The sequence below is a fragment of the Lycorma delicatula genome, chromosome 1, assembly GCF_047948215.1.
Source record: "Lycorma delicatula isolate Av1 chromosome 1, ASM4794821v1, whole genome shotgun sequence".
Taxonomy (NCBI): Eukaryota; Metazoa; Arthropoda; class Insecta; order Hemiptera; family Fulgoridae; genus Lycorma; species Lycorma delicatula.
The window spans coordinates 178033198-178054979 of NC_134455.1; the positions used below are offsets into that span (position 1 = coordinate 178033198).

The 21782-nt window shown below is 31.3% G+C and overlaps 1 protein-coding gene across 2 annotated transcripts in view; it reads right to left on the reverse strand.

Moving 5' to 3' along the window:
- The window catches only part of LOC142325817 (DDB1- and CUL4-associated factor 10 homolog), a 53285-nt gene extending 37279 nt beyond the window's left edge, over nucleotides 1-16006 (reverse strand). For both annotated transcript variants that reach the window (XM_075367850.1, XM_075367844.1), the window contains exons 1-3: nucleotides 15528-16006; nucleotides 8570-8683; nucleotides 2968-3165 (exon numbers count right to left, since the gene is read on the reverse strand). In XM_075367850.1, coding sequence (XP_075223965.1) covers nucleotides 2968-3165; nucleotides 8570-8683; nucleotides 15528-15739 — 524 coding nt within the window. In that variant the 5' untranslated portion in view covers nucleotides 15740-16006. The remainder of the gene's footprint in view (nucleotides 1-2967; nucleotides 3166-8569; nucleotides 8684-15527) is intronic.
- Between the last annotated feature and the right edge of the window lie 5776 nt (nucleotides 16007-21782).

Genomic DNA, 21782 nt, shown 5'->3' on the forward strand with positions numbered 1-21782 from the left:
GGTAAAATGAAAACAGTTACAACTGAGGAAAAAATTAATAATTTAAATTTATTACAAGCAGCTGGAGCATTCAAAAAATTCAAAATGAGTTTAGTGTTAGTCAGTATTTAGCCCGTCAATCCAAACAATTAGTTAAAACAAATGGAATATTGCCACAAATCGGCAAAAAGAAACCCAACCCAGTCACGTAATTGATGAAAATTTTATTTTTTATCACAGCTGAATGATGCCAGGCAAAAAGGATTGTGTCCTCTAAGACAAGCTGGGAGAAAATAAATATTTTAAAAACTTATCTTTTGCACTTAAAAGAATTATGTGCAGCCTTAAAAGAAAAACACAATTTAAAAATTGGTTTTTCAAAATTTTCTGATTTAAGACCTAAATTTTGTGTTCTGGCTGGTGGGACAGGTTCTCTCTCTCCCTCTCACTCTCTTTCTTTCTATGTGTCTGTGTTTGTGTGTGGTCTGTATCTGAACCGGTGTGTGTGTGTATATGTGTGTGTCATCCACCAAAAAGTAAAACTCATGTTATCTGCTCTAAAAATGAAATTTTACTAAAAATGCTCCTTTCAACCATGATATGTGATATAAAAAATGAAACATGAATGCTGTCACTCTGTTAAAAAGTGTCCAGACACTACTGAAGTGCTCAGATTACTGCAAGAGAGCTGGGATGATTTTGATTCTGAAATTATCTTCAAACAGCGGGTTTCTGTTAACCGTTATGAACTAACTACTGAAATTCTTCCATTTCTAGAGTATTTAGATAAACTTGCTGAAAATTTAAATAATCTAAAAGGCATCATTTTGTTCCAATGAAACAGGCTAATTTCCTCAACATTAAGAAGGAAAACTTGTTGGAGGGTGAATGTATTGTAATGGAAGACCTCTCAAAAATTTTCCTTTTGTGATAAGGATGAAATCCAGTCATATCATTGGTCAAAAACATATGCCACAGTACATCCATTTCTGATATATTTTAAAAAAGAAGCAAAATTATAAAACCAAAGCTATTCTGTGGTTAGTGAGTACTTGAAGCACAACACTAGGTTGTTCTTATGCTTCCAAAAGCAAGTTATAAAAAAAGTAAAAACATTATTACCACAAGTTAAACAATTTTTTTTATTTTTCTGATGGCTCCTCAGCCCAGTATAAAAACAAAAAAATTTCATAAATTTGTGCTACCATTAAGATTTTAAAATCGCACCTGAATGGCATTTTTTGCTTCATGGAAAAGGACCATGTGATAGTATTGGTGGAACTGTAAAAAGGACTATGACTAAAGCAAGCCTTCAAAGGACAGTCAACAATCAAATTGTTAAACTTTCTGAAATGAACAATTATTGCAGACAATATTAGTAATATAACACTTTTTTTCTGCTCTAATAAAGATGTTCAAGAGACTGAAGAATACATCAGTTCTTATTATCAGGTAATCAACAGTCCCAGAAACAAGAATCTTTCACAAATATGTTCCAACAGGTCAAAAATATATTCTGAAAGTCCAGATGACCTCTGAATCAGAAACATTTACATTAGTACACAAGGGCATTAGTGTTTCTGACTGCTTATAGGTTTACCAGTCAAAATGTAAAGAATATGTCTGCTGCGTATATGATTGAAATTGGTGGCGAGTACATGAAAATGAAGAGGAATATAGAATACACTTTTTCCATCTGCAGGGTTCTGGTACTTCATTTATTTACTTCATTGAAAAATAATCAAACATGGGTTCAACTGGAAAATATTTTAATGATTCTCATACCTTCAGAGCTTTTTCTATAAACTACTGGAATAGGAAACATTACACCACAAGATGAATGAGGACTTATCTATCAGTTCTACTCAATAAAAAATGGCAGGAGCACTAAGTTAAGTTCGTTATCAAAAAGTACAAGATTTATTCATAACTTCCATTAGCAGTAATAAAATAAGGTAAAAGTGAATTGAACAACTTGTTAGTATACTTGAACTGTTGAACTGTCATTTTGTAATTTTTATTTATCACTTCTGTAATTGACTACTTATCATTTTGAAATTGACTATTTATTAATTATCAATTTAATCATTCTAATGAGTTTAGTTGTAATTTTTATAATCTGAATACGTTGAATACGGAAAATCTAAATTTTTGAATACGTTGTTTACGGTTAGAAGAAACAGTGTTTTTTGGGGTTTGTTGGCTTCATTACCCGTCAACTTCTTTGAGAAACAAAATAAATTTTATATGGTTTTAAAGTCCATAAAGCACTTACTACTGTAAACATTACAGATTTTTTCCACATCCCACGTGTAGTTTTTGGGCCCCAAAAATGAGACATTTTCAAAATCTTACGATTTGGCAACCATTTGTTTTTAATGAAGGACACTCAGTAACAGAAAAATGATAAATTAAAGTCAGATCATTAAACATAAGATGATGATAATAATAATAATAAGTTGAAATGTAATTATTACCTGTTAATATCCCACGTATATATTTTACCATCAAAGCCAGAAGTTACAAGTAAACTATCACTTTGAGAAAATTCAATATTTTTACCAAAAATATTTTTTGGCCACTACAAGGTGGGTAATTATCATATACCAAATATTATCAAAATGAAAAATATTGATGCACTGATCATTTTTTGAATTAAAGTGGAATATCCTCAAAAACATAATTCAAAAATTTTCCATTTGTTTAAAATAAAGCTTAATAACCCATAAAGTAATACCATTAGAAATGAAATTTTAACTTTAAAAATAAATTTCACATTCTTCTTTGCTGATATGCAAAAATAAAAAAATATGAAGAAATAAAAAAAATGAGCAAGAGCTAAAATCTTCACAATAACCCAACCCAAAGAATTCATCCAACATTTAAATAATGGTGTAAAAGAAAAAATTATAGAAAAATAATAAATTAAAGTCAGATCATTAAACATAAGATGATGATAATAATAATAAGTTGAAATGTAATTATTACCTGTTAATATCCCACGTATATATTTTACCATCAAAGCCAGAAGTTACAAGTAAACTATCACTTTGAGAAAATTCAATATTTTTAACCCAATTGGAATGGCCAAGAAGTGTTCTAATACGATTCTTTAAATGGCGTGCATCCCATAATGCTACTGTACTGTCATCACTACATGTCGCAAAAACTCTTGAATCTAAAAATCTGAAACAGAAATTTCAATAGTAACAATTAAACATCTCCTACTGAGTTGAAGTAGTATGCAAAAGACAGTTTCACAACAAAAGGTAATGCATTAATAAATTTATCATTTTACCTGCCCTAACATTTCTTTTTATCATAGTTTATCTAAAGCATCTAACATATGAAACACCAATCAGAATTACTTTCTTTGTGAATAATAACGTCCATTTTACAGAAATTCAAGTCACTTGTGTGGCAGAATATCATGCATTTTAGTAACTTTTGCATTTCTATATATATTAATGTATTTGGCTCTTTGAAGAAGGCAACAGGAAACCACACTTCACTACTCACTTTCCCTAATAGCAACAGCTTTCATTTTCCTGAGTGACTTGTGACTCAGGTCAGATATAACCATTATGCACATAACATTTAACAAACATAATGATTAAATAAAAAATGTTAAATAAAACTAAAGATTTAGTTTTTTTCTAATGACTAGATTCTTAAATTGGCTAAAAATAAATGTTTTATACAGGTTTTCATAAATTCCTTATACTTAACAATTCCCATTGTATTCAGTTAAATAAAACATGTGGCATGGTATCAATCAGTTTGAAATTATGGTACTTATTTCTTTTAAGATAATGCAGAAGTCAAGACTGTAAATCCCAAAGTATAACTACAGTATTGCAAATACAGCAACTTACAAATCAAGAATGATGAAGACTGTTCCAAAGAATCATTTACTTTACAACAAGAAGCCGCTAGTGTTGTAAGTAAATCTCACCAGCCCATTATATAAAAAGATATTATAAATTATTATTACTTTGTCAAGTAAATATAGTATGTAATCAACATTATCATCAAAAGTAATTTCTAATATATTTATCACTGGCTAGTGAATGCATCTTCTTCACAAAAAGACTATGATGTTACAGCATAGTGAGCTGTTGATTTAAAGTTTTTAAATGAATTTCTGTTATCATTAACCTGAAATAATCAATTTTCAGAAATACTTTAAATAATGAAATTCTTGAATTTCTGTTAGAAAACAAATCACTACTGCCAAAAAAAATGATTTTAAAATGGTAATTGAAGAGGAAAAAACCACTTAATTTTCAAAGCATCCCTAATACGATATTAATCACTGGAATGAACTAAAAATCGATGAAAGTAAAGGTAGAAGGCCATACACGTAAACAAGTTTTACTGAGTAGTTTCATCAAAATTACACAGCTTAGAATTGGAAATATCAATCAATAATAAATGTATAAGATTTATTATTAACATGTTTTCCTAAAAATGTAAGCATTGTTTGTTTGTATTTTAAACAAGTCCTTAATAAAATAATGTAAAACACAATAAGCATTAGTCACAACTGTTAATTATAGAATTATTACAGCTCAAACTAAATTTAATTAGCCCAACTATAACTATTCCAGGTTTTAATAACATGAATATAATGTATTTGGATATCATAAGAAAGAATCATTTGCTTCCAGATGCTCTGTCATGGTACATCCATAATTTATGAATCAGACTTCTAGATCTCCTGTTAACAGTTCATCAATTTTAAATCAACAACCTGCTGCTGCTCAAAAAGAAATAAAATGACTGTCATGTTGGAGTGACTTCGGATACTTTTTTTATCACATCAAATTGGTCAATCCAGATGTGCTTTTGTTTGCATTTTATAAAAATACATCCATATATTATCAACTGCTTCACAATTTTCCCAAAAGTGTTTAATTTTAATTTATTTGATCCACAGATCACACTCTTGAATGACAAATGTGTTTCTTCTTTCTTTATATTACCAGGAGTTAAGCATAACAGTTAAACATGTCCACAATGCAAGTCTGACTAATGTTTCAGTTAAAATTAAGCTATGTATAAAGTTCCACTCCTGACAATTCCCAATCACCAATGATTTTTCATTTAACAGCAACTTCTTTTTCACCCTTCCTGAAAAACCAACTGCAATAATTGTTATTCAACTAATTAGCAACAATTAATAAATTACTCATAAAAATATGTATATACATAATAATAGTTCATATATTATTGCTCATAACTTCCCTACAACCATAACCTTCTTTCAATATTGGATAAGTCTTAATAAAAGTTTTTTCATCTAAAACACAAATATTATATTCTAAATCCTTATATTTCTCACAAAAAAATTTTTTTTTCAAATTTATGCAAGGTGAAATTAAGCATAAAATCTTCATCAGTATTGGTAGATAGCATGCAAGAGTTGCTTAAAAACTTTAATACACAATACCAAAAACCCTTTTTTTTGTACCTTGCCATCCCAATCAAATTTTTTTTCTTTTCTTTTTTTTTGAAAAGGTCTTGTGTTTCTTCTAGTAAATTATATATTACTTTATACATGTAACAAAACAAAATACAATAAAAAGGATAGAATCATGACTTAGGTCTTTTAAAAACACAATAATTTTATACAATTTTTAAAAGACTACTACTGCTTTATTAATTCAAATTAGCTAAAAATAAAAGTTGATTTACTTTTTCTTTTTTTATTTGCCAACCAACCTTCATTAAAAAGTTTATTAAAAGATTATTAAACAAAGATATTGTTAAAAAGATTATTTTAATTTTAAAAAAGATTAACACTAACAGAGAAAATTAAAGTTCCATTTTTATTAAAAGAAAACAATATTTCTAAATACTGTACACCACAATTCATGTACAATCACCATCTTGCGAGTGCTACTGTTAAATTCATAAGAGCTGATAGAAATGTAAGCTAACTATAATATGGAAAAATGAAAAAGAAAGCTTGTCTTTGAAGATCTTACAAATTAAATTACCTAACTTAAAATTTAGGTTTTGTACCATTACTCTTGGGTTTACTCAAGAACTTTTTGCATTATTGTTGCAACTTGAAATTTATTTAAGAAAGCCTACAGAAATAATGGCAAATTAACTTATAATGTATCCTGTTTTTTCAAAATTCCAATTTCAATGTTCCATTAACATTGTTAAGATTGTATAACAAAGTTGTGTTTAAGAAAAAGTTTTATTTATCATTAAAAAAACAACCAAATAAACTGACTGACAAAAAGGTTTAAAAACCTTTAAAAGGTTTCTTCCTGATAAAAAGGTTTCTTGTGTCTCCTTAAAGTTGGGATTTTTTTTACTGAACTATGAGTTTTACCAACACTATTGTGGAATGTAAATAGTTTCATATTTTCAATTAACACGATGGAAAAACAATACAAAAAAAGACCCTAAACTTGATATGAAACAAACACTCTAACAATGATCTGAGACTGGTTGCAGTCTTAAATTAATTCTGTCCTTCCCAACCTTTTTTCATTCCATTATTGAGTGAAATTGTGAAACAATGAATGTACCATTACTAGAAGTTAAAGCAAATACAGGATCACAAGTACAAGTAAAAATAACTCCCCAATTTTAAATGTAAATAAAATAGACATTACAACAAGATTATAAAAATATTAGATATATTCTGAAAGAACATTTTTTGCCAATTAGTTTTACATACCTTTTATTAATTTTTTAAAAATTATGTTGTTTATACGCTGACCTTCATTAACTATACAGGTCTTTAACCACTCCCTGAAATTTCACATTACTTTACTTGTCATTTCCCGTGGTATGGCAGTAAGTTTTTGATGACTAGCAGATTTTAAATGACCGAGGGTTCTTGACTTCTATTTAAAGATTTCAGCCTTTAGATGTCCCCAGAGAAAAAAATTACATGCTGCAAGATCAGGTAACTGTGCAGGCCATGGGATGTTTCCTTGTGAAATAAGACGTATGGGAAAAATTTCTCTGATTATTTCTGAGGAAATTCATTGATTGTCTTGCTGTGTGAGCAGTGGCCCATCTTGTTGAAACCATAAATTTTCGGCTCAATTTCAGAGTTCATTAAGTCTTGGTAGCAAAAAAAGTCACATAACATTTTTACACATTTGGAAGTTACTGTAACTTGCCATTTACCAAATTACCTTGCCTTTCTTCCTCAAAAAAGTATGGCCTTATTACTCCAAATTAAGCAACTCTGCACAAACTGCAACGGGCTCAGAGTGCAGAGGACATTTGTAAGAATGAAACTGTAAGTCATGAAAAATTTTGTTTACAGTCCAACCAGAAATCTGTTATGCGGCAGGGTGTTTAAGAGCTGAGCGACATGGAGATTATGTAACTGCTTGTCTCACTCCGTCAATATTTTCAGGTGTTCAAACGCTTTGAGGCCAACATGGTGGTTTCTTTCTCTGATCTGAACCGGTAACTTTAAAATTGGACATCCATAACTGAATTGTCTTCTTATTGGGTACGTAGCATGTCATCCTAGCCAAAAGTATGAATGAAATAATCACTGCATGTTGACACAGAATCACCAATTTTAAAATACATTTCAATAACAGAAGCACGAAGGTCACCATTCCACGCTATGGTTGTAACTGAAATGGCTAGACATCCACTACAAAATGGCATATCGAAACCATGCCATGTACTATTAGAACTCCACCAGCAGCAGTGGGAAATTGGGGAGTTATTTCTGCTGGACCCTGTAATTCAGTACATAAAAAAAATTCTAAATTTTAACAAGAGCTAAACAGCAATTTTTTGTAAAAATGCAATACTGAAATCAATTGCTGGAAAAATTTGTTAAAAACTTAACAGATAAAATTCTGTTTCAGCATGTTAATTACCAATTGTTCAAATAATCTCATAACAAAATTACAAAACATAGAAATTGGATTAACAGGAGAGCAAATAAAAACACAGTACTTTTTATATATAATTTGCATAACTCTACCGGGTTTCTTCAAATAACTACAACTTAAAACAATACCATGAAAACAGCAAGCTTAATGTGACATAAGACAAAAAATGACAATATTTCATAAAAACATGAGAAGACCTCAAAAAGATTTACAAGATATAAAAATATGATCTCAGGGGCTAGAATAAGAACAGCCTTCTAAAACTACTAATAAGAAAAATATAAAATAATATTTAAGTAAGGTAAAAAAAATTTCTTACTTCTAGACCATCTAATAGATATGTTCTTTCAACTGTTTATCCATTTGCACAGTCACCAGCGCATAGAATCCCAAAAATAAAAAATGATCATTCCCTTTTGAGGAAATACATTACCTTTCATTGTGAGTTAACAGACTTGGCTTTCTTAATGGCAGAAGTGAAGCAAGTTTTTACAACTTAAAAGTTTGTTTCAACTTAGGCTGGTAAAGATGAATCTACAACATCTTGTCTACTGTTACCAAAACCTCGTGCTGAGATGATTATCAGGCCAAAACAGACCATATTTTAATAAATAAGCCTTTTAACTAATAAGATTGACAAATAGCCTCACAATATTTAATAAAAATAATTTAAACATGTAAGTTACAAAAAGAATACCAACCTAACACAATTTACACAATCCTCATGAGCGTTATCAACAGCATGAACCAACTGACGAGAAAGTGGATCAAACATAAGTATGCTCTTTTTTTCACAAGCAGCAACAAGTAATGATCTGCAATAAAAAGAAATTAATAATAATAGAAAAGAAATGTAAATATTTTTAAAGATATCACAAATAAAATCTGATTATACATTTTTGTGTAGCTGCAATGTTACATATATTGTTTTAATTATTACTGCAAAATTTTAGAAAGTACCAGAACAAGTTAAATAAGTATTAAGAGCGCAGTGGACACTTATGAATTTTCATTTGCATCAAATGCTTATGAACTGCATCAAATACTCTGAGTGTAGTTAATGCTATACATAGTTTCAATTTTGATCACAATGTTAAGTTTATAGACTACAACCCAATCCTAGTTAAGTTCATAATTCAAATGCAAACTCAATTTCAGAGATAAATTAAAATTTACCTGAGCGCAAGCTGAACCCATCAACAGATGGCAATTTCCTATCACAAGGAAAAGCAACATGTTGCAGTATATAACAACTAGTTCAAAAATCACAAAACCCAGACTTTTATAATGTACCTCTTAGCAGTAGGAATAGGTAAGGAAAATTATTAGCAGGCATTTGGTAGCACTGAATCTGTTTCTTGATGTAGCATGTATTCTTTTAATTAAACAGTCAATCGTACTTGTTTTGTTAAATGTTGGTAATGTAAATATAAGTTTTCACTACAGCAATGAATTTTTATTTTGGAATACAATCAGGGAACACATAAAAATTATTACAGGATACATTTTATGATCTGCTGCATACACAAAAAAGTAAATAAAACTTTTGCTTGATTGGATTCATGAAAATGGCGGAGTAAGAATAATACTCCACCTCCACTCAACTCATTTTTCAGTACTAACAAGTGATGCTGTTAACATTAAAAAAAACTATTGCACTCATCTAGGAAATCACTGTATAAACTAATTTTTCATGTCACAATTCTAAAATAATAGTTTTAAAGCAACACATTCTTCCAAAATCAGTAATCAAAAACTTAACTAACTGAAGCTAAGTGGATTAATAAATCACTTCAATTGTTCATTGTAACATGCAGTAACATAATGCTTACTTTAGTAATAAAGCATAGTTCTATCTAAGCTGCTACATTAATGAACAGAATAATCAAATTTAGGACAATAAAAATTCATACAGAAATGATGAATTTTTGTATACTGTATTTTTGTATACACTGTAACTTACCATTATAAAGTGAAAAATTGGTATTGATTTCCCATTTCACAGAAGAAAATTATTTACCTATTTTATTAACAACACAATAAATAAATATATTTACCAAAACATGACAACTCAATTAATAACTTTTTGAAGCCTGAAGATAAATATTGCATCTACAACAACATGGTTCTGAAATACATACATATAGCACTTGAACATATGAATATTTTGATGAACTTCATCTAATTTCAAAATAATTACGGGCCTGTAAGTCTTCTGATCTCCACCATATTTTTTCTCGAGGACTTGCACTATATAGCAACTCTCATACTAGTGAAGAATTTACAACCATTACAAAATGAAATTAAAGACTTACAATTTACAGTACAAAAAGCATCCAAAAACAAGTTTAAAAAAGTGAAATTTATCTAGAAATAGATGGTGAACACTTTCAAAAATTATTATAAAAAATTTGCTACAAAAATTAATTTTTTTTTTAAATAGAATAAAATTTGTTAAATTAAATAAAGGTTTAATTATTTATAAATTAAATTTTGTATTCCGTGGTATTTGAGCAGGCTGATGAAAAAACATCACTGATCAATAATGTGCTACTCCCAACTTGACTAAAAATACCATGATCTCCTGAAAAGAATAGCACCTGAAAAGAAAAATAGCAGGTATATACAGAAATTTTGTAGTATTACAGACCATATTTGAACTCTTTTAGGAAAAAAGTCAAATAAAATATTATTTGACCATTAAGTCAACCAGGATAATGATGATTATCTACTCATTACTACCCACCCTCTTTCCTCATTTTTGATCCCCTTTTCCCTGGTCTGTTATGAAAGTTTTGCCAGAAATACACTAAATCTATACTCATCGGACATGGTATTTATAAAGTTACTGCTTCCTTATGTGATTTGGTGGAAACAGAATGCCTCTCACCTCTCTAAGAAGCCCATTTCCTACTTGATAGCATACAAAAAAAATAACATCAAACATTTTTATTGAATAAAGCAAGGCCTTGTAACATATTTTGCGTACATGGTAAATTCCTTTAGTCCTTAGTAATTCCAAATATAATTTTGTGCTAGCAGATTTAAAAATTTCAACATAAAATAATACATAGTTAAAAATGAAGAGGCACTACTTTCCTTTAGAAGGATGGACCAGTAAATTGTACACTTTTAAATGGATACCATAACTATATTTAATTACCTAGATGAGACAAAACTATTAGCAGTCCTTTAAACGCTAGCATTCAACAGCATACCCTTAAAAAAGATTTCACTATATTGTAGTAACAATATCATATGTTGACACTTTAATACTTTTATTTTTGTTTTTCAGAATAAAAAAGGCAAATATTAAGTACAGAACTTGAAATTTCTTTAAAGACTTACTACCTTTAGAAAAATTCTAAAACACAGGTAAGTATTGCATTTTTTGGCAAAAAAAATTTTTTTTCACTACAATAATTAATTAAGTCGGTGAAGGGAAAATGTCCCTAGTTCTGTTTTCAATAATAATTAAAAAAATAAATTTATGTGAATTTTCAATTTGTTAATATCAAACTGGTGTTAATGCAACATATTCAAGCAACATACATGCATATGTATATATATAAGCAACATATTCAGCAATATTAGTTACCAGACTAACTAATAAAGCTAGGGCTGATATTCATAAGGATCAGTAATGAATGAACAATTCTGTTGCTCTGTGTTATTTACATTATGCGTTACGTTGTAAATCTTAGTTGGCTTACCTGTTAGTTAATTCATCATATTTACTAACAGAGTTTACACTAGCTATAAAAGTGACATAGATCTAAGTTTGCCATGAATAAAATATTTTTCTAAGACCTCTCTAAAATATGAACACCTCCTACAGGAGACATTTTCTCTTTCTGTAATTTGTTTAGAGATTTCACTGCATTTGTTAGATATGAAGTACCTTTTAAAAATGTTTTACTTGAACAACATTAATAAAAAGTAAGCCGTACAGACAAGATATTTTCACTAACTAAATATAATAAAATAGACACTAAACTGACCCCTGCATTCGGACAAACAACAAGGGATATAATGTTAAATAAAATTAAAACGAAAACAAAAAACTACCACCTTTACCCCAAATTAAAAACACCAAGTCACTTGTGTAAGTAAACTCAAATTAATTGTTTTACAATAAAATGTCTCATGCATCAAAAACTTATTAGAACAGCTTATAGATAGTTAGATCACATAAGGGAAGCTCTATTAAAAAGAAAATCAGTTCAGTTTAAGAATGAATATGAGTACAAGGAAGGTCTTTCAGGCAAAATTTACAGGCAGAAGAATAAATCAATACTTGTCGATTATCTTGATGCCACCAGATTTATTAGTACCGATCTCAATACTAATAAATCCTGTTTAATTTTTTTTAAAGTAGAATACAAAAACACGTCGAAAATTTTAAGAAAATCAGATATCAGTGATAAGTAGATGATAAAAAGTAGGCTCTTATTCTAAAAGTACGGATGTAGTCTGCAGTTGTAGCTTTTTAACCTGCACATAACAGACATGACACAGGAATTAATGGAAACATTTGGAAGAATAAAATTCTCCAAGTGAAAATAAATATAAGATTTACTGATAACATTATTATTTTTTTAGAAACAAGGATTAGAAGCAAGAAACAAAAAAAAATGGTTTTAATACTAGGAAATTCAATTGGAGAATAAATAAAACTAAACCAAAGGTGTTAGTTAAAAAGTGTCAGGAAAGGGATAATGAAGACTTAACCCTGTGTAAAAGATCATAACAGAGTAGAAGTTAGTTATCTAGGAAATAATGGGTGAAGAAGAAAACAGCCACCATCAAAATCGTATTGGCACAAGAACAATCATGGAAAAAAGAGTTTGCTAATATCAAATATAGACCCAAAAACAATAAAAGAAATCCTTGAAAATATTTCTGTAGAGTGTGATGCTTTATAGTAACAATATGCAGATAGTAAAAAATACAGAATATAAAAAAAAAATAAATTATTATTATTATTATTATAAATTTTTAGAGGTGTAATATAAGTTTTATAATTACTTCTAAAAAGTTATCAGATAGATCTTTTTTGGGACAACAATCCTTGTCTAGTATTAAGTGAATGTATATGTTATGGAGTAATAAATGTACATATATTAAAAATAATTATTTTAAGATACTGCTGATGCCAGTCAGATTAGTTTAACATAAAGCCTAATTCTAGTTTTAAATCAAAATTACTAAGTAAATTCTTCAACAAATGTAACCTGCAAGGTCATTTCAAGAGAGGTTATGGTCACTCATTATGCCAAACAATTTTATTAAGAATAAAATTTCTGAATTGATAAGCTTCATTATATAAACCTTTTTCCTGTTTGTTAATTTAATTTTTATGTTAAAGTTGGGTTTATTTTAATCTACTAGCAAAACACATTGATAAATGGATAGCAAAAGTGATAACTGTACATAAAACTACAAAAATCCATATTTAATACATTTACATAAGATTATATTCAATCTTTTATATTATCTGCAAAGAAGTTTACTTGATTTTTTTTAACTATTGATGTGATTTTTAAAGTGCATTTAGAACACAGCAGGACCTAATAATGAGGCTGAAATACTTCAACTAACTCATAAAATTATATAAACTATAATAACCTATGTAACGTTCCAGAATTACTAATCCAAAATTAAAAATTGAGTTTGAAATATAATTTCAGTTCATTACACTAGTCACGTTTCTGAGTAGACTATAGTTTAATTTATTTTTTTTTTTTTAAATAATAAATAACACTACTTTCAGAAACTGTTAATAATTTATTTTAAATGGGATATATAGAATGTGGACATCTATCAATTTACAGTTTTACAGTGGCAAACTAAGTTCTCTTTGTGGTATTTTAACTTTATACAAATGTGTAGAAAGTAAGCCTTCTAAAAGCAAACTAACCTAACATTCATAAGAATGATAACATGATGATTGATAACAGGACATATAAATGTCCTGTTATCAATTATTAAAATGTTCTTGCCCACAAAATTGCCAGACACATCGACAAAACCATCAGGCAATACTTAACCAAAATTCAAAAATTTATTTAATGAAAACAGTAGACATCATAAACAAGAAAAAAACCATCAATGTACTTAACACAAGCACAAAAAGTATCCACTTCAAAAAAAAAAGCATTATAACAAAATTACTTAAAATTTCCAAAACATATTACATACAACTAATGACCACCACTAGGGCTCCACTGCTTCCAGCATCCTAGAGAAATCAATTTTATAGGATTCTCATAAAAAAATATACCGACAAGTATGGATAAATCTAACCTTTTATATCAAAGCAACATATGAATACAAATAGTTTTTGTACATTAAATAAATATATCATAAATTAAACTTAAAGCTGGAATAGAAATAGTAGAAAGCTCAATGTTGAAAAAAAAGAATTAAGTGTACTTAGCACACCCAGATAAGAAAACTAAAACCAAATACATAGCGTACATAAACAAATACAACAAAACACTGAAGGACTCTCATAAACAAGATAAATTAGAATGAAATTTAATAAAGAATATATAGCATTTTAAGTATAAACATAATTTCAGAAAAAAGTTCATAAATTTAAAAAATTTGGTAGAATGTAGCTTTCAGAACATTTCAGAAATACATACACTAAATTGCTCTAATTGCACAAACTTCTATGTTGGACAAAAAAGATTCAGTTTCATATAAAGTTATAATGAACACTTGAAAGCATTCCACAGCAACACAATTAAGAAATGCCAACTTCATACAAACATATCATTAATATATGCATATTATCTAAAATACAAAAAATTGACAGTCTTTTAACAGGAATACTAAATGAACTCCACTCAATACCACATCTTAAACACTATTCTTCCATCCTTAAAAAACTGCTATCAAAAAATTGTTTCTGCAGAAATCAACATTTAAAATATCAGTGTCACTGCTGAACACATAAAGAAATCAAATATCGCATTTGCAAAAAACTTACCAACTTTATCAAATATTCACCACTGTGAATATTTGTATATATTGTATTGAGGAGTAATTACTCCAAAATTTTTGACAACAGAAGTTTACTACTACGACATCATGTTGACTTTTTTAAAAAGCACAAAACAAGACTGATAACTTACAAACATTCACAAGGTGCTTAATTCAAAGTCACACCAAATCTCTCATCGACTACATCAAACAAATGATAATGAAAGGAGCCTTAATCAGAAAAATACTGGTTAACAGCAACTAAAACAAAACCACTCTGGCTAATTAACTCTGACAAAACCACTAATTAAAAACATAACAGTAAACTTAAATAGAACACAAAGATGCCCAGTTTTTTTATGAAAAAACAAATAATACCTGTTGTAACATTTTTAAAAAACAAGCCATAACATAGTAGTCAACATTGGGATTAGGATATTGAAAAAACCTACTCTACCAATCATAATTCAAAATAAGTAAGAACTACAACCAAAATGTATACTGATAAGCAAAATCATTAAATACAGATTCATAAAATCATGACATGTTTAGGAAAATCATATGGTTGAAAAAACTGAAAAAAACAAAGTTCTTTCATTTTTTTTAAGTTAAGAAAAATTTACAACAATGTATTCATATAAAATAACAAATTCAGAAAAAATTTCTTACCCGTCTGGAGAAAATTCCAAATTGAAAATGCCCCCTGGAACTCCACTCCGAATGCTTTCACTATGATCCCAAGAAGTACAAGGCAATATAGTCGTGTATAAACCTTTCATGAATCTATCTTGCGATCCTAATTTAGGCTTCAGGCCGATCTCTCTTTGCCTCAGCCAAGTATTATTAAACACACCAGAATTATATTTAACCTTGTCCATCATGTTTCAACTGATGTTTTCCAAAAAAATATTCCCAAAAATTCACACTATAGGTTAGGAAATAAAGGTTAAAGTATCTGGCATATCATATCCCTTTAAATAGAAAGACTTGGAATGTGTTTTACAGATCATACGACGATTTCGATCTGTAAATTACAAAAATCTACAGTAATATGTAATTGTAAATATAGACGAAAGCGTATATCAACTAAAACACACAGTAAACGTCGCATACACTGTCATCACCACCCATAATTTTTCTCAGCTGACTTTATTTGTCAAATTTTATTCAGATTCACAAAACATTTTCTCACGTACAAAACCTTGCTTAAATAAATTATTACTTAAAAAAATACTTAGCGTTAAAAACTTAAAAAAATGAAAATGAATCCAACAATAATTTTAACCTACGGTTCAATGAACTTAATTTAAGCGCGGCAATTTTAATGGTAAATAAGTAAGTCGGAAATTACTTTTCAGTAGCACAGAAATTATTGAGTATTAAGTCGTTATTGGAGTATTGAGTTAGTTTAAAATATTAATAGGGGATAAAGGAAATAATGAAAGAATTAAAGTTTTTTCCAAAAACCAATGAAATTTAAACTATTTGCAAAAAAGTATAAGATGTAAAATAGTTATAGAATGCAACGAAACGAAAACTAACCTGAAAGAAAATCTTTATTCTATAATTAATAAGTGTAAGAGTTTTAATGTTATTTCATAATTATTTAAATACGCAACTAAAAGTCGTATAGTAAAGATTCTTAATATAGCTTAAACACGAATTTCACGAACAGCTGCTTAGTGCTGCATTCTATCAATTGTCGAACACACTATTTTCAAAACCACCGTAGTTTTAAATGTAGTTTTAACACTCATTAAATTCATTTTCAACCAACAAGATAATCTTAATTTTTACATCCTTAATAATCGAAATGAGTCACGAAATAATATGCGTCCGATTTTATATATATATTTCAACTGAGTTTCATTTTCCCAAGTCAAGAAAATAAGGAAGGTAGTACAGGAAAAATGCGGTAAAAAAAGTAGCTAAATTGATGGAAATTCACTAACATGTTAAAAATATTTGTATTTGATGAAACGGTTTCCCCTGCAATAATTCGGTGTATTTTTAGACCTAGAAGATGGTGATTTTATGTGATAGCTATAAGGTTTCTCACAAACGAAATTTATAAAACCTAACCTTAAAAAGGCTCTTAAGATGTTTCTTATCTCCCATTAGTTGAAAAATTTACTCTTCTCTGTAAGCACTTCAACATTTTTAGATCGTTGAACTATATCATTTCCCCTATGCGAAACAGTTGCAATATTCCCATCCTTCAGCTTTTCGTAAAATGGAAAAACTAAAGCTCCCTCACGGCTGATATCTCCCTTTTTAAGTTCATTAAATTTAGCTTCGATTGCTGAAACGTGAAAACAACTATTAGGGAACTTATCAGAACTTACTTATCAGGGAATTTGCTGTTTAACTTTGTATACTGAAGTGAAGAGACAGAAGAGCATTCCCTAATGAACAGCTCTAGCTCGGAGACTTCCATATTTGATTTAAATCTACTGACAAACAGAGCGTTTCTTCTTAGATTGATGACCACAGTGTCCATACCAGTAGCACGAGTACCTGTAATTCTCGCCTTCTTTGAAGAGGAGTTCTTTGTGGAAGGTTTCGTAGGGATGTGAAGGTTATTAACTACTTTTTCCTTGGGCTCTTGAGCCTCCCCAACTTTTCTCTTCTTCATCCCAGAAGCTACCATGGCTCACGTAAATGCCATCGCCTGCACATCACAAATCACCTGATTTTCATCGGGAGATGCTGAATGCTACACACACGAAGGTTGAGCCACATTTTCTGCAACAGAAAAATCAATATTAATTTTAATGCGCTTGTACAACTCTTAAATAATTTCTCTAAGCTGAGCGTTTTCCCCCTTGAGCAAACACATTTCACGATTCATAATGTCAATTATGTTAACCAATACATACATTGACGTCAAGTTTAGAAATAATATCCGTAGCCTTATCAAGCTTAATATTTAAAGGTATGTCTGCAACTTAATGTAAATAAAATTAGTTTTCTTTACAGCATCCTCAGCTACCTGGCTGCTTCCGGATCTAGTACGAGTAGCAATTTTACTTATAAGCATTCTATCGTTATTTTTATTAACCATGAAGCACGGGTCACACATATATTCACTAAGACCGTTATCAATCATAAATAGCAGATCTGCTTCCGTCAAACTAGCACAAGGTATGTGAAAGGCTAATTCACAAATTTTGCATAAAATTCTGGCCTGCTTTCAAAAAATACCATTTTTGCAGGATCCGTATTTCTTAGGCACCATATTTACAATAAGTACCTAATGTACGTCATTACAGCTATTATTATTATTACTAGTAGATAAATAAAAAGTTAAAAAACAAGTAGAATATATATTAAACATAAAACACGAAGAATGAACTCATCAGCAAATGCTTCATCAAAATTAAAACTTTCAGCGCAAGGCATACGTCATGAAAACAATAAATAATTACAATAATAACAATAATAAACTCGCGCATAAAATGGCGGACGTTAACAAGCCTGGGTAACCTACAACCTTCTAACCGATTGTTTTCAATACTGACTAATAAATAATAGTAATATCTGATAACTTATATTATACCAATTGTTATAATGTATTACGTTAATAATCCCCTGAATTAAATTCATCTCCACGTCCAGATCAGTAACATCTACGATCCACGTCCAGGGGGGAGGGGGGAGGGCAATACCTTTGTACTTGTCTAAGACTTGTACAAAACTACAAGCCGTTTAACGGAGCTATGGTGAAAAGTCTGTTCTGGACGAGTGTGGTTATGGGAGTATAGATCATGGTCGTTCTTCATTTCGAGACTGCATGTTTGCCGTGCGCGGTAACCTGTGTCGCTAGAAAGGGGGATCCTGGTGCTTGAGTGAAACCTCACCGTCGGTGTGGAAAACCACGCTTGGATGTAGCAACACAGCGCTTTGGTCCCTGCTTTGGCTAAACAGAGGACCGATCAATCGGCTTGTATAGTACTGAACCTTCCGCTTGCGGGAGGAACGAGTAGACAGGTGAGATTCCGAGATACCTTGACAGGACTAGTCTCCTGTTTGGGGTGGAATGGGATCTATATCTCCCCAGTAGCCCTGAGGTCCGGATGGGTGTCTCAAATGTGTGGCAACGTGGTGGGTGGAGAGCTAGGGGGGAAAAATTTTTTTAAAACATCTTTGTTTTAAAAAATGGATTCTACAAACCCAAATCCTCATCTGGCAACCCCAGACAACCTTGAGGGCAAACGCCCTCGTTCTGAAGTCTCTCCCCTTCGATTTCATCGTCGAAGAAGAAAAGTGTAGATTTACGACTTGCGCCGAAAGTTCAGTCAAGAGGAACTCCTCGACCAAAATATCTAGTAATTAAAAGAAATGACGGAAAAGAAACCTATTTTTCAAAATTAAGTCCCTTCGTCATAGCTAAAGAACTAGTGACAAAATCTGGCGGACTAGATAAGGACGCTAAAAAGACACAAGCTGGATTATTCATTGAAGCGTTGAACGACGTACACTCAGCACAATCATTAGAAATAAAACAACTGGCAAACCTTGATGTTATTGTCAATGCTCACGGCCCACTTAACTACTCCAAAGAAGTAGTAGTCTACCGTGACTTACTTAATTGTAGTGAAGAGGAGATTGTTAGCGAAATGGTATCGCAAGGCGTCATCGCATGTAGGCGATTAATCATGAGGAGGAATGGAGAAGTCTTGCCCTCTTCCTCTCATGTCGTGACCTTTAATAAACTATTGTTGCCAGAAAAATTAGAGCCGGAATCCATCGGTTGGATGTGCGCGCTTATATCCCGCCGCCGATGAAATGTTTCAAATGCCAACGTTTTTGTCATATCTCCGACAGATGCAATCGCGAAGAGACTTGCGCATGCGGCGAAAAAATCCATGAAAATGAACTCTGTAAGGAAATCCCTTCATGTGTGAATTGAGGCGGACATCATTCAGCAAGATCTAGAAATTGTCCTGCTTTCAAAATAGAAATCGCGATACAAGGGACTAAAGTTCTTAGAAAACTTAATTATCTTGAAGCGAGGAAAATAATTAACGCTCAAACGCCTGGAAAGAAATCTTTTGCGCAGACAGCTGCGCCTTTTCTTTTCCTGTTTAGCCTCCGGTAACTACCGTTTAGATAATACTTCAGAGGATGAATGAGGATGATATGTATGAGTGTAAATGAAGTGTAGTCTTGTACATTCTCAGTTCGATCCATTCCTGAGATGTATGGTTAATTGAAACCCAACCACCAAAGAACACCGGTATCCACGATCTAGTACTCAAATCCGTGTAAAAATAACTGGCTTTACTAGGACTTGAACGCTGGAATTCTCGCCTTCCAAATCAGCTGATTTGGGAAGACGCGTTCACCACTAGACCAACCCGGTGGGTTAGACAGCTGCGCCTAACACACATACATCTTCACCACAGCCAACTGAAAGCTTAATAAAGCAATTGACACACAATTGACACTGTAGCTCCAACTACAGTTTTATACAAATATATAGAAAAAGAATTCTCTACAGTTAAACGGGTGCAGCCAACTAGTAGGACAACAGTCAAACGTCAACGCCAGTTTAAACAAACTATCGAGGTCGTAAATAAAGAGGATTACTGAGGTTAAGCGCAACGATAAACAGCAATCCAATGCTGATAACAAAGGCACAACGAGTTTTTCAAACATCAAACGTCCTCTGGGACCTCAAGATCTCCCTCAAGGGAATCAAACACCAAAAGAACAGAGACCGCAGAAGAACGATACCTCTGTTCACGTGGTTTTAGGGAAACTGGAAACGACTGAAGGCGCGACGATGGGACCTTCCCCGCCGTTGCCGCCGGTAGCTCACGCATCCTCGACCGGTTGCTGAAACCAGCAAATCCCGGTCTAACACAGAGTGCAACTCTGCCAAACCCTGAGACTGCTATAGTCTCAGATCAGGAGGGTGACTGCAGCTCTGTGGGATCACAAACCCAAGTTTTACTACGGTTACGAAAAAGAAGAAAGGATGGTCAAAAGGTAAATCAAGCCCATAAAAGAAATGGAAAATATTATTCAATGGAATATTAATGGTTCTGTTTCACATTTGTCTGAGCTTTGACTACTTATAAATGAGCACAACCCTACATACGTGCGTTATCAAGAAACACACTTTAAGCCAGAACATGATTTCAATCTACGTAGATATAATGTAATACGTACAGATGTTGAACCTGATCGGCGAGCAAGTGGTGGTATTGCCACACTTGTACGTTCACATTTGCCTTTTCGACAAATACAATTAAATACTGTGTTACAAGCTGTCGTCCCTATACGTCTACTATCTCCGGTTGATATCTCAATCTGTAACATCTATCTGCTAGACGGAAACTGTAACATCGATATTTTGCAAAGCTTACATGACCAACTGCCTGAACCAATAATTTTAGTAAGGAATTTAAACGCGCATTACCTACTTTGGGGTTCAAAAGACCCCAAAGATTAAAAAACAGAGGGCGCAACGTCGAAGAATTTATATAAAAACACCAAGCTAATCATGTTAAACAAAGGTACAGGAACCTTTTTCAGTATACGAAACAGTGAAACTTCAGCGATAGATCTGTCGTTTTGCAGTCTCTACAGTCCGGCTTTGTCACTGTCCTTGGATTGGAGCGTTGATAAACACCTTCAAGGAAGCGACCACTTTCCAATTATAATTAAAACAAATATACGCCAAAAAGCACCAAATTTTATTCGACGATGGTGTCTTAGACGTGCCGATTGGACTGGCTACACAAACAACATCGTTGCTAGGTCATAACGACGATGATAAAGACATAAAAGTAGCAACTCAAGCAATTTTAAATTCAGCGGAGAAAAAGCTTTCTAAAGCCATCGCAAGTTCGATGAAACCCACAGTACCAAGGTGGAGCGTCGAAATAAGTATAGGGATTAGCAAGAAAAAGAACA